Source organism: Corythoichthys intestinalis, chromosome 7 (genome assembly GCF_030265065.1).
Source record: "Corythoichthys intestinalis isolate RoL2023-P3 chromosome 7, ASM3026506v1, whole genome shotgun sequence".
NCBI classification, from domain to species: Eukaryota; Metazoa; Chordata; class Actinopteri; order Syngnathiformes; family Syngnathidae; genus Corythoichthys; species Corythoichthys intestinalis.
In genome coordinates, this window is record NC_080401.1 from 60,822,952 (window position 1) to 60,843,028 (window position 20,077).

General features: G+C 43.6%; 1 protein-coding gene across 2 annotated transcripts; it reads left to right on the top strand.

Annotated features, from left to right (window-relative positions):
- Positions 1–4,346: 4,346 nt before the first annotated feature.
- On the top strand, positions 4,347–19,272 carry tmem259 (transmembrane protein 259). 2 transcript variants are annotated; one of them, XM_057840595.1, is made up of 12 exons: positions 4,347–4,694; positions 6,928–7,228; positions 10,338–10,607; positions 12,358–12,454; positions 12,512–12,622; positions 12,683–12,805; positions 14,624–14,724; positions 14,822–14,879; positions 17,728–17,811; positions 18,054–18,186; positions 18,246–18,345; positions 18,423–19,272. In XM_057840595.1, exons 2-12 carry the CDS (start codon positions 6,998–7,000, stop codon positions 18,867–18,869), a joined length of 1,755 nt encoding a protein of 584 aa, XP_057696578.1. In that variant the 5' UTR covers positions 4,347–4,694; positions 6,928–6,997; the 3' UTR covers positions 18,870–19,272. The 2 variants fall into 2 exon arrangements, with proteins under 2 accessions (XP_057696578.1, XP_057696579.1); XM_057840596.1 differs by lacking the exons at positions 18,246–18,345; positions 18,423–19,272 and having other exon boundaries at positions 4,348–4,694; positions 18,054–18,190.
- The last annotated feature ends 805 nt before the right edge of the window (positions 19,273–20,077 follow it).

Here is a 20,077-nt window from a genome sequence, read left to right on the forward strand (position 1 = left end):
TTTCATGGCTTTACAACTTTTATGGACAACATTTTACCGGCAATTTTAAATTCCTATATAGGAAAGTCAGTTACATGCAATGACATCTTCGGCCACCTGGGGGGGCGCATGATTTTGGGGCATGTACAGGACACATCCTGTTCATTTTGGGGTGTTTCTGCGTCAATTACTGTTTATTTTGGTTTACTTTTTGTTGATTTTGGGGCATTCATGGGTCATATCTCACTTACTGTTGATTTTGGGGCATTTATGGGTCCATTACTGTTTATTTTGGGTTACTTCGAGCTGATGTTGGGTCATTTACTGTTGACTTTGGGGCATCTAGAGGTCATTTACTTTTGATTTTGGGGCATTTCTGGGTTAATTCAATTCAATTCAATTCAATTTTATTTGTATAGCCCTCAATCACAACAGAAGTCTCAAAGGGCTTTACAGAGGCAATATGATACACAATTAGAAACGAAGCAACAAAGATGAATAGATACAGTTCAAGTCCTGGGTATCCCCTATCCTTAAGACCCTCCATGTTAATTACAGCCCAGATAGCAGACCGACGTTGAAAAGATGTTGGACCAACATTCCGCTGTCGATCTTCTATCGTTGAATCAACATCACTTTTGCGCCATCAATTAATGTTGTTTCAACGTTGAAATCTTTCCAAAACCTAAACGTCATTTCGATTATTAATAATATTGGAACAACGCTGAATCAATGTTATGTTTTTGACCATATTTTGTGATCAATCATGAATCAACTATTTGTCAACATTAGTTCATCAACTATAAAACAGGGTTAACCCAACCATTGCCTGACATACCATAGAACAACGTTGTTTCAACGTTGAAAATTCGATGTCAACCATACTGATGATTTTGATGGAAAATCAACGTTTATTCAATGTGGATCTGCTATCTGGGTGTGTATTTTAGATTACTTACTGTTGATTTTGGGGTATTTAGGGGTCACCTCCGGTTCATTTTGGTGCAGTGACACTTATACGAATGCGCTACAAGATGCTAATCAGGCAGAAAAACCCTGTGAGTCACATTGGACCCCCTGGCAGGTCCGTGGGCCGTACATTTGACATCCCTGTCTTATAGTCTAAATCAGACATGTCCAAAGTCCGGCCCGGGGGCCAAATGCGGCCCATGGTCAAATTTCATCCGGCCCCCAGCCTCTGTCATAAAATCAATAACGTCTGGCCCGCACACAGACTTAATAAATTAGTCAGCAGTACTGCTGCCAGCATATGAAGTGTAGCTTACACACTAAATGCTGCTCCTCATTTACCCACTAAAAGGCAGCAGCACTCTAAGCAACATTAACCTGCGTGACCCTTTACTTCCAATTTTCTAAAATGGCAACAAATCAACCCAAAAAGTTGACTGCGACGGCCGACGCTTCAAGGATAGGTGGAAATTGGACTCTTTCTTCACTAAAATACGCAACAACTCTTTCTGCCTCATTTGCAGAGACAGTCGCTGTTTTTAAAGAGTTCAATGTGAGGCGATATTACCAAACAAGCCACGATGACTTGTACGACAATATTAAAGGGAAGATACGCAGCGAGAAATTGAAGCAAGTTTAATTTCACAGCAGCAGTATTTCGCGAGAGCCCGAGAGTTGAAAGAGAACACCACAAAGACTTGTTGCGAGATTGTTGAAACTATTTATTAAAAAAAAAATAATAAAGCAAATGTGACACAAAGAATGTTTTGCTAAAATGTGCTTAAATATATTGTCCTACGTAAAGGACGTCAGCCAAGGTCGGCCTCTCACATTTTTACCACACCAAATGTGGCCCCCTTTGCAAGATGTTTGGACACCCCTGGTCTAAATACAGTACTTCGACACATAGGTTGACAGCTGTCATCAGCGTTGAGGCAATGGTTAGGTGAGTTGAAATATTATTATTATTATTATTTTTAAATCACATTACTTAAAGCTTGCCGATAGGGGAGAGTGGGGTAAGATGAGCCAAATTTTACTTATTTGGTTCTGGATTCAAGGAAAAATCATATAGAGACAAAATGAAAACATATTCCTTTATTTCAGGATGTCTACTATAAAATGAAATCATCAGAATGATTTTCTGACAAAGCTTCACAAAATAATGACCTTTCCAAAAAAAATGGTATTGTGCCTCAATTTGCCCCAGGTCTGGGGTAAAATGACCCACATCAAGGGGTAGGTTGAGCCATAACATGTAAACTAACCAACAAGTTGTTTTTTTTTTTTAAGTCAACCTCTGCATTTTTTGTAACAATCAGTTTTGAGCTAAGAACAACGCACCACAAACAAAAACCTGCTGTATCAGTACTATCTAGCTACTCAAAAGAACTACTCAATATTCCAACTGTCCAGGTTGCAGTGAAATATGAATTGTTTGGTCCCTTCTTGCAGTTCCTCCAGCCTATTGAGGTCGGAGCAGCTTCTTCAGCACATCACTCCGTGAGAATGATGCCACACCATTCTCCTTGAAAGCATAAGTAGGGTTTCTTATTGCCAGTGACCCCTGGGATTCTTCTTAGGAATTGGACACTAACTTCATTCCCCTCAAGGCTGTTGACTAAGCCAATGTAATGATGGTACCTGCTTTTAGATGCAAATTTTACAATTACAAAGTCGTCAACCAACAGATCTGAGTCATCTGGTTCACTTTCATCGCTGGAACTCTCAGTAGTGTCTTCTAATGGAACTGCAAAATCACTCTCATCAGAACTCCTGTGAACTTGGTGGAGAAAACCCATGTGCAAAGCTTGGTGCAGGTAGCTCAGCAGTACTATTGGAGAATGAAACCATGGATTTATCACTTGCTGCTGCAGACTGCTGTTCCAGGATGGGCCTGTCTGACACCATAGATGGCTCAAAGTCTGAAAATCAGAAAATATATCTCTGTTGTAAGGGAAAATCCCAGTGAATCTGAAACCAGAGGAGATATTCCTTGGTGTCAGTGCTGACATGAAAGCATCACTCACACAGCCAGGGATCTCGTATATGCTGGCTGTTTTGCCTGGGTGGGATCTCATCCAATCATCTAGGGCTCTGTTGTAGTAGGTCTTAAATGGACCATACACAGACTTATCTAGAGGCTGCAGTCGATGGGATGTGTGTGGTGGAATTGTGAGCAAAACAATACCGCTTGATTTCGCTAAGTCCACAGCCTTCAGAAAAATATGGGCTTCATCGTTGTCCAAGATCAGCATTAACCAAATGTTGAAGGAATTCAAAAAACGTATATTCGTTAACCCAGCCTGATCTGGTGGAGGTACCTACTGACCCTGGATGAAACTGCTCTGCAAGCTTCTTGATGTGGTCTGCAAGCTCTTTCTCGATCTCCTCTGAGAAGGCCCTTTTTTCTTCTGGCGTTCCACCGTATCCAACTGTTTTTACTTCCTTTACAGCTCTCTTTTTCATGTACCTTCTCAATGTTGACCTGTCAATATTTATTTAATTTGCCACTGATCTGATGGACTTCCCACTCTTGACTTCATTGACAGCTATCTCCAGCTCTTACAAGGGTGTCGAGCCCCTGCTTGTTTTCCTCTTATACGTTATTGGCATGCTACCTCTTTTTTTCTCCTCTATGATGATTAAAATATGATAAACACAGCAAAGCCGTTGAGCATACTTCAGAAAAATAGTGTTTATTACATCAAGGATTCATCTGAATTTCAGTGCCTTATGGGGTAAGTTGAACCACTGGCTCACTTTACCCCGAAGCCTTGGGCTCAATTTGCCCCATAGCCACCATTTTGTGAAAAGCAGGCTAGCTTAAAAAACTGGACTAATTTAGAGGTAAGTGATTCACATGTTTTTACACCTTACAAACACACTAATATGTGTAACATATAATTTTAGTCTCAGATAATCTTGTTTGACATAACTCTCATTTTACCTAAAATGCTGAAAATTTACTTTGACAGTCAAAAAACATTTTTTCTAGTAAAAATAGGCCTACCTCTTTTCCAAAGTGCTTCCTTTCACCACAGCAAGATGGCAATGGTGAGGGCTTCCTGCCATTGTGATCACATGACCACACATAGCACGGTTGCCTAGATACAAGGGGTGGGTCAACTTACCCAGTGGCTCATCTTACCCCACTCTCCCCTATACCGCAATGTATACTTTGTTTTTATATTCAGAGTATTTGTGTAAGAATGACACTTTACAAGAAATATTTGTAAACATAAATGAAATGTTCTAAGTCGTCGGAAAGGATAATACTTTGATTTGCGGAAGAATAGTGATGACATTTGATGGCTTTAGCGGAGAAAGCGAACGAGCGATAGTTGGATTTTTGACGTCTTCTCGAGAACGGCCTTTAGCGTCATGTGTTTCCTCCAATGCATGTCTATGACGTCGCCACGTTCCGGTTATTCAACTACTTCCGGTTCCTGTCAGCAGGCTGCAGCGTTCAAGTTGAGTTGACCGCTCAGTCTAAACAACCGGACAAGTTTGGAGTCAATCGCTTTCTTTCGGCGGAGCTCGGCGTCGACTCGACTTGACCTGAGCCGCTCCGCTCCTCTCCTCTCCGGGCCAATAGGTTTCGTCATTCCGGAAGGCTAAGCTACGTTAGCTAGCTAGCTAGCTAGCCAGCCACCAGCTCGCGTTCGACGGATACCGTCGCTGGTCTCTTTGGGGAAAAACATCGAGAGAAAATGCGCAAGGCGGCTTCCCACGGCCACTAACTGGTAGGTTAGGCGAGCGGCTCGCCGTTGCGAAGACCGGACGCCGAGTCCCGACCCGAGCGGGACGTCCAGGCCATAGTCGTTCGTCCCAAAAACACCGACTCCAAACTTTGGCCCAAAAACAAACAACACATTGCCGACACCAACGTCATTCAAATAGCTTCCATTTACTTCAATTGGGATGGTTAGCATTAAATGCCAATGATTGCAATAGGCGCTCAATCCATTTCCACCGGGAAGGCTAGCAACCATCCATACCCTCCCACTTCGAATGGATAGGACGTATTTTGCCGTCATTAGCAGCCAATGAATTCACGTTTTGTGCCATTGAGATGAAAGGTGTGCGAATACGACCATTGGAAATCAATGGAAAAGTTGTTGTCTTTTTTTTTTTTTTTAGGGGGGGCGGGGTATTTTTTATCATCTGTAAATGATATGATTTGGACTGAAACTGGAAAAGTAGCATTTTAAAATTTCACCCCCACCCACCCCCGTTTTTGGGCAAATGGTCATTTTTTTGGGGGGCGTGTGGAATTGAAAAATCCTGCATCGCGTTGGTGTCAGTGGGTCAAACAGTTTTGGCTGCGAAGAAATGCCATTGAAAAGAAAAAAACTGAATATTATAGTTGGTAGCTATCGTCAAATATATTTAGAAAGAAAAACCATATCTGTTAGGGGTGTGGCAATATATCGAAAAGGTGATATACGGCAATACTTTGTAGCCTGAAACCTTATCGATATGCTTCCACCAAGAATGGATATATCCAGGGGTGCACATAATTTTTTTGCCCAGGTTCTCAGAGGAGGACCTGGAGATGTGACTTGGTCCTCATTGAGCTTGAGAGCCGACCCGCCTGATGCGATAAAATTATGACAAGCTTTACTTAAAGCCAATTACCTTTAATTAATTATATTAACAATGAATGCTCGATTAACATCAACTGGCACAACAAAATTGCCATTACTTCGAAGTGAAATGTAAAGAAATAAACATAAAAGCACCAATTCAAAATAAAGGGCATTATGCGGCCCCCACATTAACTCCAAGCCTTTGTAAAAGTGGGATGCCCTCCTCCTCATAAGAGCTCATTGAACGTACATGTTTAGCTTTGTGAAATGCGAGCAAAAACACGTTTGTCAGTGCATAGCGCTGTGCAGGGCGAGTGGGGTGCTGTCTGACATCGATAGTTTGCTTAAGTGCCACATGCTCTGTTTTTTTCGTGCTTTTCAAAGTTTGGATGGCTGAAATTCTTTGACCCTACTACATAAAATGCGCTGCTTTTATTAGCGACATTGGAATTCTCACGGCAAATTCTGTACCACATTTCCGTGCAAGCATCATTTGCTTCTAGCCATGGTACCTACCTCCTGCAGCCACTTTTCAGCAAATGTCCTTTTTTTCGGTAGCTCCGGTGACGTCTCTCTCGTCTGTCTGTCTTTTGATGGGGGTGGGGGAACACGGAAATAATTACCGGTACTCAGTGGGGCCTGCCTCTTTGACATTTTGAGAAGTGATTTTCTCGTGTCCGCCGCAAATACAGTGGTCAGCCATCGGTACGCAAAAGCGTATGGAATCCGTTGAGTGCCCGCGCGTTTGTCTACGTCCAGTACGCATGCGCGCATGCGGACCACTTATGTGCACCCCTGGATATATCGTTTTTAAAAGGTGTTGCTGAAAATTTCCAAATTGAACCAACAGGTTGCTACCGTTAGCTCACTGGCTGCCATAGACAGTGCTAGACATCCAATTCGCATGGTTACAAACTGTAACTCCGTCTGCTAATTCCTATTAGCAGTCCTGGGTCATCTTGTCTATCCGTCCTGGGAGTGGATCTCTCCTGACTGTGGTTCTCCCCAAAGTTTCTCATTTTTTCCCCCCAAAGAGTTTTTGGAGTTTTTCCTTGGCGACACAGAGGGTCTAAGGATGGGGGATGCCCAGGACTTGAACTTTAATTCATCTGCTGTTTTTGACTATGTATCATATTGCCTCTGCAAAGCCCTTTGAGACAACCTTGTTGTGATTATAGGGCTATACAAATAAAATTGAATTGAATTTTGACTGGATTGGACGTCTAGCACTGAAACCAGAGCTTGTTTTTCTGTTTATCAGTTATATCGCAGAATATTATGGAGTGATTTCCTGACTCGTGCATTAATAATTGTTGTCTGGCTCGCTGGCACTTTTTCCCTTGCCGCTTATCACACTCGCCCGCTTGTACTTTTTTTTTGGTCGCAGACGCGAGACCCCAAGAGGAGCCATGCCAACTTAGGCCGAAGGAGCCAGCGAGCGACCCCAGACGGCCGGCATGTCCGAGAACCAGGCCGGCGGCGGCGGCGGCGGTGGCGCCGCTAACGCCCCGCCCAACAACAACAATTTGGGGCCCAACCGGTTGCGGAACCCCAACATCAACCAGAACCCCCTGATCAACGTCCGAGATCGCCTCTTCCACGCGCTCTTCTTCAAGATGGCAGTCACTTACGCCCGCCTCTTCCCGCCGTCCTTCCGGAGGGTCTTCGAGTTCTTCGTGCTGCTTAAGGTGACGCCACTTTCCCCCCCGCCTTACGTGACCCCCTTCTCGATTTTGAAGGTGCGCCTGGGAGCGTTCCGTCAGCGGGGGGCGCCGGTAATGCGTGAAGCAATCTGGGCCTATGATGCATTTCACAAGCATTAGCGATTGCTACAGTTGTTGAAACCTTTCTTGGCATTTTTTTCTGTATATTAGGTTTGATTTGCTCAACATAAATACATACAGGCGCGCTGGAAGTCACTCACAGCAGGGGGTGCCGAGGGTCTTATTTCCCATCCCAAAACAGCCGTTTCTGTCCAAATTTGTCATGCTCCCGCTTTTCCTCCATACACAGTGTGCACAAAGGCAGTACACGAGCGTGCTGGATAGTTGATGTGCTGCTACTTGGCTACTACAAAGACAGCGTTCTATCTCACCTACAGTGTGTGTTCGTGTTTTTGTATTGGACATAAAAGCGCCCATGTATTATCAGTGAAATCCCTGCCGCTAAACGGCGCATTGACACACAGACCCACTTGAAAACAAAGGTCCAATAAGCCTCTGTTTAACACCCACTTTTCGCAACTTTTGTCACCCCTGCAATTCTGTCAGATAATGCTAAATTTCTCCCAGAAAATGATTGCAATTGCAAATGCTTTGGTAGTAAAATCTTCATTTATTTTGCTTGCAATGTGTTTTCCAAACTTTCCAGGTTCACGGTGAATCAGTAACAGGCACACTTTTCCTCAATAGACAATGTTTATTGATTAGAAAATGCAGAATAAATGAGATTTATTGATTACAATCCCACAAGAGCAAGCGAACAAGTATCTACAATTGTCAACAATGACACTAGATTTGAGTTTGTCAACACCAGAATCCCCGCGTTATCGTTACAGATAAAACAAAATGTCCCTTTAGCAATGAAAATCGCTTACCGTGACAAATGAGCGGGGAGCCAAAACACTCCGGCAGAGCGGCAAAGGAACAAAGCCAGGCGATCCGTACGTGACCCGCTGGTGGACTTCACTGGTCGCCCGGAAATGCCCGGTTTTTGTAGGAATGCGCCACACGGGGGTGGAGACGGCCGATCTTCGCTCCCAGGCGGCGCGGCCCCGTCCAATGACAGAGCTACTTTTGGTTCAGCCCCTAGAAAAAGGGGCTTTTCTTTGCGTGGCTCCCAGGCTGTGCCGTCCGGTAGCAGATGTTGTGTTCCCACTGTAAATATTATGAGGGCAAAACAAGTTATCTCGTCAGATTCCCTCCTAACTATGGAACCCAGGCGTGTAAGAAACAATCAAAACAAGTTATCTCGTCAGATTCCCTCCTAACTATGGGACTATGGTGCAAAACAAGTTATCTCGTCAGATTCCCTCATAACAATGAAACTCAAGGTAAAAAAACAATAGAAGTTGGTTGAAATCTAGGTCACAGAAGCAATCATACATCACAAAGGCATAATGTAATATTTTCCCCCATCACAATGGAAAAAAAAAAATTAAACCATTATCATTTTACACAAAACTCCAAAAATGGGCCGGACAAAAGTATTGGCACCCTCAGCCTAATACTTGGTAGACAAAATAACTGCGGACAACCGCTTCCGGCATCCATCAATGAGTTTCTTCCAATGCTCTGCTGGAATTTTAGACCACTCTTCTTTGGCCAACTGCTCCAGGTCTCTTAGATTTGAAGGGTGGACTTGTAGCCATGCTTCCTCACAATTTAGCCTCTCAAGTCCTCAGACAGTTCTTTGGTCTTCTTACTTTTCTCCATGCTCAATGTGGTACACAGAAAAGACACGGGACAGAGGTTCAGTCAACTTTAATCCATTTTAACTGGCTGCATGTGTGATTTAGTGATTGCCACCACCGGTTATGTGCCACAGGTAAGTAACAAGTGCTGTTAAATACACAAATTAGTGAAGCATTACATAATTTTTCATCGGGTGCCAATACTTTTGTCAAGCCCATTTTTAGTCGTGTGTAAAATGATCATGATTTAATTTTTTTCCCATTCTCTTTTGTGTTTTTTTATTGCAAGCAAATTAAATGAAGATATTACTACCAAAGCATTTGTAATCGCAGTCATTTTCTGGGAGAAATGGAGCATTATCTGACAGAATTTCAGGGGTGCCACTACTTTTGGCCAGCAGTGTATTTAATCCTTAAAATTAAATATGCTTATCTTTCAATATGTTTTATTCATTGATTTATTTTTAACACACACAAAAGAATCTTTTTCCCACACCAACACCAGGGGTGCTGCAGCACCCCACTTCCCCCGCCACTAAATAGATAAGGGGGAAAAAAACACCCAAACCCTCCACCAAAACCAGAAAAATATATTTAAAAAAAAAAAATCCTAAAACTCAAGTAATATACATAAAATGTAAAAAACTGCAGTCGAGGGAGAAAAAAACCCTGCAAAATCATCCAAAAAATGGCAAAACTGAAAAGCTGCCAAAAAAAAAACAAAATTGAAGAAAACACAGGAAATGCGCTCTAAGACAAAAACTATGAGATCACCCCCCCACACACACACACACAAAAAATGGGAAAACCAAACTGCAAAAAACACCCCCCTCTCACCCTGACCAAAATCGGTAAGAAACCCAAAAAATTCACCCAAAAAAATGGGCATTTATCAATTCCTTTTGACTGGGCGGGGGTGGGGGACCAATAGACTGGCAAAAACTGGAATATTTGGCAAAACTACTAAAAAGTAAAAAAGACAAAAACCACAAATAAAACATGAAATAATTGGCAAAATTGACTGGCATGGACGACGCTCAACGTCCAATTCCTTTGGACTGGGGATGGGAGGGGGCCGTTGCACATTAAGAATGCTAAATGGTGGAAAAATGAGTCAAACCACGAAAACTTGCATTAAAACATAACAACTGCAGGGGAAAACCCCCCCTGAAAAAATTGGCAAAGTGGATTAAAACTGACCATCACCAAAATTGGGACATGAACACAAAATATCACGATGATTGATTTTTGTTTGTTTCAGTTGTCATAGAGCACTCGACAGTGCTAGATGTGCAATCCTTGTTGACTGGGAGGGGCTAATGAATGTTTGTTTAAAATGCTGTCTTTATTTGTCACTTGAATTTCTGGGCGTGTCTCGCGGCCAGGCGCTCTTCGTCCTCTTCATCCTGGCCTACATCCACATCGCCTTCTCGCGCTCGCCCATCAACTGCCTGGAGGGAGTGAGGGAGCGCTGGCCTCGCGACGGCATCCTACGCGTGGAGATCCACAGGAACTCCAGCCGGCCGCCCGTCTTCCTGCAGTTCTACGACTCGCCGGAGGAGGGCGCCGGCACCCCCGGTCTCAGCTTGGCCGCGCTGCAAGAGGAGGAGGACGAGGACGAGGAGGAGGTCGTCTTCGATAACAGCTCTGTGCGGGTAAGGACGATTATGTCGGTATCGGCGGACTGTAAAGATTTCCGATCGGGATATCCCACGTCCGTGAAGTTGGCCCCTCATCAGACACAAATTTATGGCAAAAGGATGGTTTGGATCATTTGTGCTGCTATAGTGGTATGAACAAGTATCCTTTTGGATTTTCTCACATTTCTTCATAAAATCACTATCAAATGTGATCTGATCTTTGTCAAAATCACACAGATGAAAAAAGTGTCTGCTTTAAAGAGTATTACAACACCTGGGGAAATGCAAATATTCCATCATTTATCCATAAACGCATGCCTTTTGGATTCCTATCATGCCACTTCGTGTAATTACACACATTGCAACACCAAAAAAATGATAGAAATTTGGATCGATTGTCAAGCTAAAATGACTGGCGCCCGAGATCCCGGAAATCTAGCGAATTGTGTGCGTGACGTCACAACTAGGAAACAGTGCTCAGTGCTTAGTACTGAATGGCGGCGATGATGTTTCTAGTTGCAGCAACGAATCTGACGAAACGAACTTTCTTCTAATGGTGATGAGGAGAGTTATGAACCTTTCTTTGGTGTTTTGAGTTATCAATTTGAGCCCGAACGAAAGCCAATGCAGCCTAATGCAAAACGGCCCCAAATCATGAAGTTCCCTCCGCCATGCTTCACGGTGGAGATGAGGTGTTGATGTTGGTGAGCCGTTCCATTTTTCCTCCACATATGACGTTGTTACTCCCAAACATGTCAACTTCGGTTTCATTAGTCCACAAAATAACTTCCGTGGAGTGTCCTTGTGCTTTTTTGCGACCATTAAACCAGCAACCATGTTTTTTTTTAGACAGCAGTGGCTTCCTCTGTGGAGTCCTCCCGTGAACACCATTCTTGGCCATATAGTTGATGTGTGCACAGAGATATTGGACTGTGCCAGTGATTTCTATCTTTAGCAGACACTCTAGGGTTCTTTTTGACCTCTCATAGTATTCTGCGCCGAACTCATCTTTAGTGGACGGTCACTCCTTGGGAGAGAAGCAACAGTACCAAACTTTTGTAGACAAAGTCTCTGACTGTCAATTGATGAACATCCAGACTTTTAGAGATGGTTTTGTATCCTTTCCCAGCATGATACAAATAAGCAATCCTTGATCACAGCTCTTTTGACTGAGGCACGATGCACATTAGACAATGCTTCTCATCAAGACAATTCTCACCCGGTGTGTCTTTGATCGTGGGCAGGGCAGCTTTCAACCACTCATCAGTGATTGGGCACACAACTGACTTAATTTGTGTGGTAAACATTGGTTTCAATTGCTCTTTAAGTCTCCTTAGGCAGAGGGTTCACTTACTTATATTTCCCCCTTCTGTCATTGTTTGCATGCTATCCTCATTCAAATATGAAACCTATAAATGTTTGGGTGCTTTTAGTTAAATAGACACTTTTTTCATCTGGGTGATTTTGACAAAGATCAGATCACATATGATGATTTGATGCAGAAATGTGAGAAACTCCAAAACAGGTTCAGATACTTTTTCATACTCCTGTATTGTGTGAGCTGTAGAAATATTAATTCGAGTGGTGACGTCACATTTATTCCCCTCTGTTATTGAGAGAGTTGGTACGCTTCTTCAGCTGAGGCGGAGGTGCCGTGATTGACATCATCGCTCCAAATGAATATCTCGATATCTATAAACGACAATGACGGCAGACGAGTTAAAGCCTTGCGCTAAAGCCGAGACTTTTTCTTTTCTGCGGTCAGTTCGAGCTGGACGCGCAGCCTCGTCCGGAGCCGTCTACGCTCGGGGGCGCCGGAGCCAACGACAGCCGGGATCTTTCTTTCGGTCACGCGGCCCAAGGTAGGCGAGGACGGACGCGGGATTCTGTCGGACGCGACTGACGCTTAGCCGTTGCAGCCTGGCCTCAGGAGGAGTACATGGTGGAATATTCTTTGGAATACGGCTTCCTGCGCTTGTCTCCCGCCACGCGCCGGCGACTCAACATCACCGTCATGGTGGTCACCCTGGGTGAGACGCCCGTTTCGCTCTCTCTTTCGAACGGCGCTGAACGGCCGGCGCTACTTTCAGATCCCGTCAAGGACGAGTGTTTCGGCGACGGCTTCAGCCGCTTCCTGCTGGACGAGTTTTTAGGCTACGACGACATTCTGATGTCCAGCGTCAAGGCGCTGGCTGAGAACGAGGTGAACAAAGGTGACTACAGTTGTCCGATATTTTACCTTTTAACCAATGTCCCGATTTTGTTCAACTCCGAGAATCCGATACAAAACTGATTCCGATATACGTGGTCGTGCACTTAACGTGTTATTGCGAATTGTGTCGTGATGCCCCACTGGATGCTTTAATAATGATGAATGTATCAACTTCAAGGTTTTCCAAATAAAATGAAGAGTGCCACTTCAACTGAAACTTTAGAAAATAAATGTCCCAAATGAATGACATCGATTGAAATAGGTTACGACGTACTCACAATTTCGACTTTACGATGCCGCCATTTTGTATAGTGTTTTTTTTTTGTCTCATAAAAATTAAAATACCTGAGGTTAGCCACAAACGGTATAAAAAAATGAGCATCTAAGTACAACAAAAGAACAATTGGCTAACTTGATTAGCAAAAGTCTGCCAGCTTAAATGCTATAAAATGCTAACTTTTTTGCAATACTTTTAACAACTCGTTCAAACACATATTCCACAAAAAAACGTCTCAATATACCTAGAAACTAAATTACGAATGCATAAAAACATATTTGCTCAAACAAAAAATTACCTTATGTTGGTCTTAACCGGGAGCAGCTGAATTCAGCCAAGTTAGTTATGTCATATTCACTGTTGCTAGTAGAGGGTAATGTGTCCATCCAAATGAATAAAAGGCAAACACTTTCAAAACAAACCATGGCAACACCACTCAACGAATTCTCGAAGCAGAAAAATTTGATTCGAAACTTTTTTTCCTAATCAAATTACTCAATCGATTCATCGTTACAGAACTAGCTGTACCACACTTATGTTCAAAACGACACTCATTTTAGCAATAAAACACTTGACACAAAACAATTGGTGTCGAAACATCTATCTAGTCTGACCAATATGTAAATTTAGTAGATTAAAGTTATTAATATGCTTAACAAAAGTCCGTAGTAGCTTAAATGCTACGAATGCTAACGTATTTACAATCCTCATAGCAAATCGTGCATGTGTAGTTCCGCAAAATGTAGCTGTAAACTTAACTACCAATGCATACACAAATATGTATTTGTTTTAGCTAATATATAACTTACAGCCTTATGTGGGCCAAACCAGAGCGCAGCTGTCCTTTAGCCACGTTAGACGAGTCTGCTCCTCAGTCAGCCGGACCCAACACTGCTACCAGAGGGCAGTGTATCCTCCATTATTAAAAAAAACTTTTGGACTTTTTTGATAGTTATTTTGCGGTACTTAAAGGGTACACGGAAATACGAGTTACGTCTCTAGCGTAGCAACGGAACTTGTTCGTAACCTATGGACCACCTGTAAAAGGAATTATTCACAGTTAAATCACATTTACAGTATTTACCCCAAAGAGCCACTAGGGGGTGACCAAAGTATGACAAATCAAGGGACACGCCAATGCATTGACAATTCTCAAGATGCACATTTCTGGACTTTTCCACAGATTTTGTATTTTATTACTTTTCTAGTTTTCTTATTGACTATTTCTTTCTGGTAACGCAGTAGATACATGTAACGAGTTTATAATGCATTATTTTTCAATCGTTTGATTTTTTTGCACCATGAATGCTATCATAACAAATCCCAAGCATCTTGGTTTGGAGACATCTAATGGTCAACTAGCATAATCTGTGCTAACCTGTGACCAGCCCTTGTACAAAGATAGAAGGCTTCTCCATTCATTTTGATGCACATTGCCCCAACCCCATAATGAGAAACGGATACCGAAATGATCAGATACCATTTAAAAATGCTTTTATCGGTACGACCCTCGAGGCCTCACGCCGACGTGCTTGTGCGCAGGCTTCCTCAGGAACGTGGTCTCTGCAGAGCACTACCGCTTCGTCAGCATGTGGATGGCCAGAACCTCCTACTTGGCCGCCTTCGTCATCATGGTCATCTTTGTAAGCGAGATCCGAACTAGGTCGGCTTCTTTCGGCTGCCGCTCTTACTCGAGTGCACTTTTTTTTTTTTTTTTTTTTAACCCCACCCCCACCCCAGACTCTGTCGGTGTCCATGCTGCTGAGGTATTCGCACCACCAGATCTTTGTCTTCATCGGTGAGTGTTTTTGTCAACGAAATTTTTTTTTTTTTTATGACGACAACAAGCCAAAAAGCGTCTCGGGAGACGATAGCATCTTGAGCAAAATGCCGGTTTTCGTCTGACGAGACGACAACGAGACGAAAATGCGACCGTTTCTGTCGTACGTTCACAATGTGTGACTTTTTCTTATTGTACTTTTAAGTTAGCCTGCATCGTCGTATTTTTTTGGGTGGTGTCATTCATGTGACATGTGCCCCCCACCGGTGTTAAGATGTGCTTCATGCTAGGCTGCTAACCTATGGAGGTAGATTTGTGTCTTTCTTGTTCAATAATTTAAAAAAAAGTTGCTTCAGTCAAAAAAAAAAAAAAATGTTAAAACGTAAAAATAAAATTGAAACTCAGAAAACTGCATTGAAAAACTATTTTTGATTTAAAAAAAATTTTTTTTTAACTGAAAACCTTTTATTGAAGTAATGTTGTTTTGCATTTGGGCCACATTTTGGCTAGGACATTTGTGTCTTTATTATTCACTCAAAAATAAGTTGCTTCAAACAAAAAAAAAATTTTTTTTCAAAAGAACAATGATTTCAATCAAAAAGAAATTTCAATCATAGAAAAGTTTTTTAATCCGAAAAAAATATTTGAGACTCAAAAATTTGCATTTGAACACTTCATTTTTCATTGAAAATGTTTTCTTTGAAGCAATCCTTTTTGTGTTTGGGCCATATAATGGGTATAGGGCTACAGCTATTGATTATTTTAGTAGTCGATTAATCAGTGAACTATTAGTTCGAATAATCGAGTCATCGGATAAGGAACATGAAAAATTCAATTACCTGAGCTGAGCCTCCAGCGGTATAAAAAATGAATAAATGAGGATCCATGTACAACAAAAGAGTTGGCTAACTTACATATGAAAGGTCCGCGAGTTGAAATGCTATAATATGCTAACTTTTTTACAATGCTCTTAACAAATTGTTCAGACACATATTCCCACAAAAATAGGCTAAAAATACCTGTAAACTAAATAATGAATGCATTTAAAAAAAAAAAAAAAAATTCGCTCAAACAACAACATAGCTTATGTTGGTCTTAACAGGGAGCACCTGGATTCAGCCATGTGAAATGAGGCAGACTAGAAGGCAGTGTATCCACCCAAATCAATAAAACTAAATGCAAAACACTGTCAAAATAAACCATTACAACGCCACTTGAACCAATACTCGAAGCAGCAAAATTTAATTCGAATCTTTTTTTCTTATCAAATACTCGAGTTAATCGATTAATCGTTGTAGCACTAAATGGGTAGGACATTTATGTCTATCAATCCCCCAAAAAGTTGCTTCGATCAAAGAAAAATATCATTTGAAAAATGAAATTGCCCTCACCTAAAACATTTTTTAGAAAATATTTTTATTTGAATTTTTTTTTTATTGAAATGTCACTTTTTTTGAAGTGCAAAGAGTTTTGAACTACCTTTTTTTTTTTTTTTTTTTTTTTTTTTTAATAGAAATTTTGACACAAATGTTCACTTCGCGCTCTTGGTCAGATATGTTTGAGTGACAAGCGATTACGCCAATGGCGTAAGTCGTAACAGCACGATGAAGCAAGAATCGTGGCCACCGTTCGTCTGGCCCCGGCCGTCGGCTCGGGTCCGAGCTGAAAATAGCGCCGCGCCTCAGGCGGATGACTGCGATGCGAGGGAGCTCCTCTGATCCGTGGGCCTGCTGCTTAATTTGATTCAACACCGGAAGCTTCACCCGCTGGCCTGACGGCCGGCTGTCGGGGTCCCGCCGGAGTTCGCGGCACTCTGGTCGGACCCCGATGTCGCACCTCCGGCCGGCCGCCCGCCGCGTCGCAGAATCCACGGGGCTTTACTCCCTGCCCCGGCGCGGTGGCCGGCGAGTGGCCCGACACTTGCCGGCCCGGTAAGCGAGCGGCGTCTGCGCCTGGAGCCCCGTCGCTTCAGCCGAGTGTCGTGCCACATGCCGGCTGTCCGGTGGCCTCTATGCCGGGCATAGCTCCGTCACTTCCTCGTAGCGTCGCCGGCACTCCGGTGGCATCCTGATGTCACACCCTCGCCCCGGCGCGGGGACCGGTCGCTTAGGCGACGGGGCTGTACACCACCCCCGTACCACCGCGAAAGGTAGTTCCAAATTTTTTGCACTTCAAAAAAAAAGTGGCACTTCAATAAAAAAAAAATCATTTCAAATAAAAATATTCAAAAAAAAAATAGGGGAGGGCAATTTTTAATTTTTCAAATGATTTTTTTCTTCCATTGAAAATGAACTTTTCTTGGGGATTGAACGATTTAGACACAAATGTCCCACCCATAATATGGCCCAAACACAAAAAGGATTGCTTCAATCAAAGAAAACATTTTCAATGAAAAATGAAGTGTTCAAATGCATTTTTTTATTGAAGTGACTGTTTTTTGGGGGGTTTTTTTTGGATTGAATAATAGACACAAATATAAAGTGTATCACAAAAGTGAGTACACCCCTCGCGTTTCTTCAGATATTTAAGTATATCTTTTCATGGGACAACACTGACAAAATGACACTTTGACACAATGAAAAGTAGTCTGTGTGCAGCTTACATAATAGAGTTCATTTCTTTTCCCCTCAAAATACAGCCATTCATATCTAAACCCCTGGCGACAAAAGTGAGTAGACCCCTTAGAAACGACATCCCTAAATGTCCAAATTGAGTACTGCTGTCATTTTCCCTTCAAAATGTCATGTGAGCCATTAAAGGAATGCTGTCAGCATTGCTGCAGAGATTGATCGGTCATCAGCGTCGGGAGCTCGCGCGTCGACAACCGCCGGCCTTTGACCACATTGTTGTTTGTTTGTCGTCCCAGTGGACCTACTTCAGATGTTGGAGATGAACATGACCATCGCCTTCCCGGCGGCCCCCCTGCTCACGGTCATCCTCGCGCTCGTAGGTCAGTCGGCGGCGTCTTCTCATCTCCGCGTGAAGTGTCGTCCGCGTATCGTAATATTGCATTTTCAAGTTGTATTGACGCTGCTGAAACAATGTTTGCAAAAAAAGCAACGTTGCTAAATGACATGTCAAACTAAATATTTCAACCTTATTTTGCGTTCCACAATGGCATTTCAAAAAAAGTTGATTTTTGAACCCTTTGTTTTTATACGGCTAAATTAGCTTTGCTTAAATTGCTATCAGGTATGGAGGCCATCATGTCGGAATTCTTCAACGACACCACCACGGCGTTTTACATCATTCTCATCGTGTGGTTGGCCGATCAGTACGACGCCATTTGCTGCCACACCAACACTAGCAAACGCCATTGGCTGAGGTGAGCGCGGTCCCGCCTCCTCCCTCCCGTGACCTACCGAGCTCCTTTGCCTCTTTCAGGTTCTTCTACTTGTACCACTTTGCCTTCTACGCGTATCACTACCGCTTCAACGGGCAGTACAGCAGCCTGGCGCTGGTCACGTCCTGGCTCTTCATCCAGGTGGGTTGGACCGCCGGCCGATTGGCCGGCCGGCCGTTCGTTTCGCCGCCGCGCTAAAAAGTCCACGCCGTTCGCAGCACTCCATGATCTACTTCTTCCACCACTACGAGCTGCCCGCCATCTTGCAGCAGATCCGCATCCAGGAGATGCTCCTACACAACCAGCAGGCGGGGCCGGCCGATCACACGGCGTTGCAGGACAGCCTCAACAACAACGACGCCGTCCCCGCCGCGCCGCCGCCGCCGGCGGAGGCCGCCTCCGTCGACCGGCCGCCGACCGAAAGTCGGCCGCCGACCCCGGCCGGCGAGGTGCGCTCAGAGCTCAACTGGGTGGCTCAGACGGCCGCCGTCATCACCGAGGCGGCCGACACCTTCGAGGCGGCCCAGTTCTGGACCGGAGACGGCAGCGAAAGCCCGCCTTCGCGCCGGGCCGACGGGGAGGACCCGTCTTCGGGGGAGGCCGGCGGCGATAGCCCGGGGGAGGCCCTCGGCGAGAGCCCGACGGAGCGGCCGAGCGCGTCCTGAGGAAGAACGTTCGGCTCGGTCGCCCGATCCGACCAACTTTGAAAAACGGGCATAAAGCCGCGTCCGCCGAAGCGGGGACGGGACGACGGGCCGCGCTTTTATTTTGAAGTTGTTCACGCTCCGGCCGCCCGGTCGGATGAAATCGCTCCGCGGGAGGGGGCGGGCGGAACCCGTCCGTCCGCCGGCCATCGGTCAGGCGTGTTGAATTTAGGCGCCAAATGACGTGACTGTGCCTGCCTGTCCTGCTATCGAATCATTTGAAAGAAGGACGTTTGTTTGTATAGCCCTTACGGGGCCACGCTTAACATTCAAATATTAAATAAAACTACATTACTTCTAAATGTACCAAGTGAAATCTGTAATTGCACAATGTTGAACCCTTTCGTGCACCTTTTTTTTTTTTTTTTTTAAGGGGCACTCAATCCATTTAGGCTAGGAGGGAGGGGTGAATGAACATTGGGGGGGGGGGGGGGGGGGGTCGTTACATTTCCAAAACCATAGACTTCATAATGTATTGACATGACTGATTCCCCATTCACTGCCGAAGGGGGCCGTCCCACATTTCATGTATTAGCAGTCCGTCACAGCGATCTAACGCCGGATATAGGTTGGAAAAAGTACGAAAGCTGTACCGCATACAAGCAGGAAGGATTGTCTTAGGAGTGATTTGTTCGAGGATTCAAGGTCATATTTTTCGTACCATGTGAGCATTTTAAAACGTGAAAAATGAATGGGAGAAATTTGCAGTTACAGCATTGCATAATACTTTGCAATATTTACGTAAAATAACTGCTATTTTTTTCTGCTTTTAACCAACAATTGAGACTGTTTTACATCCATATCTATAAAGAATTCAGGGATTCAAGCATTCATTCAAAATAACGGAAAAAGCTCTTTGTTTACATATGGCGGCCGCTAATTTGCTTAGGACTAGCATCATAGTTTGCAATATTTACGTAAAATATATGCTAACTGCAGTTTTTTTGCTTTTAACCAAGAATTGAGACTGTTTCACGTTTGTATCTGTAAAGAATACAGGGGTTTTAAGCATTTATTCACAAGAATTTTCAACAGAAAAAGCTCTGTGATGTGGCAGCCGCTAATTTGCTTCTGACTAGCAGCACAGTTCGCAATATTTACGTAAAATAAATGCTACCTGCATTTTTTTTTTTTTTTTTTTTTGCTTTTAACCAAGAATCGAGACTGTT

Coding starts and splice junctions, on each gene's coding strand:
- tmem259 (XM_057840595.1), top strand. CDS start 6,998: ATGTCCGAGAACCAGGCCGGCGGCGGCGGCGGCGGTGGCGCCGCTAAC. Junction 10,608..12,357: donor TCGATAACAGCTCTGTGCGG/GTAAGGACGATT, acceptor TTCTGCGGTCAG/TTCGAGCTGGACGCGCAGCC. Junction 14,725..14,821: donor TCGTCATCATGGTCATCTTT/GTAAGCGAGATC, acceptor CCCCCACCCCAG/ACTCTGTCGGTGTCCATGCT.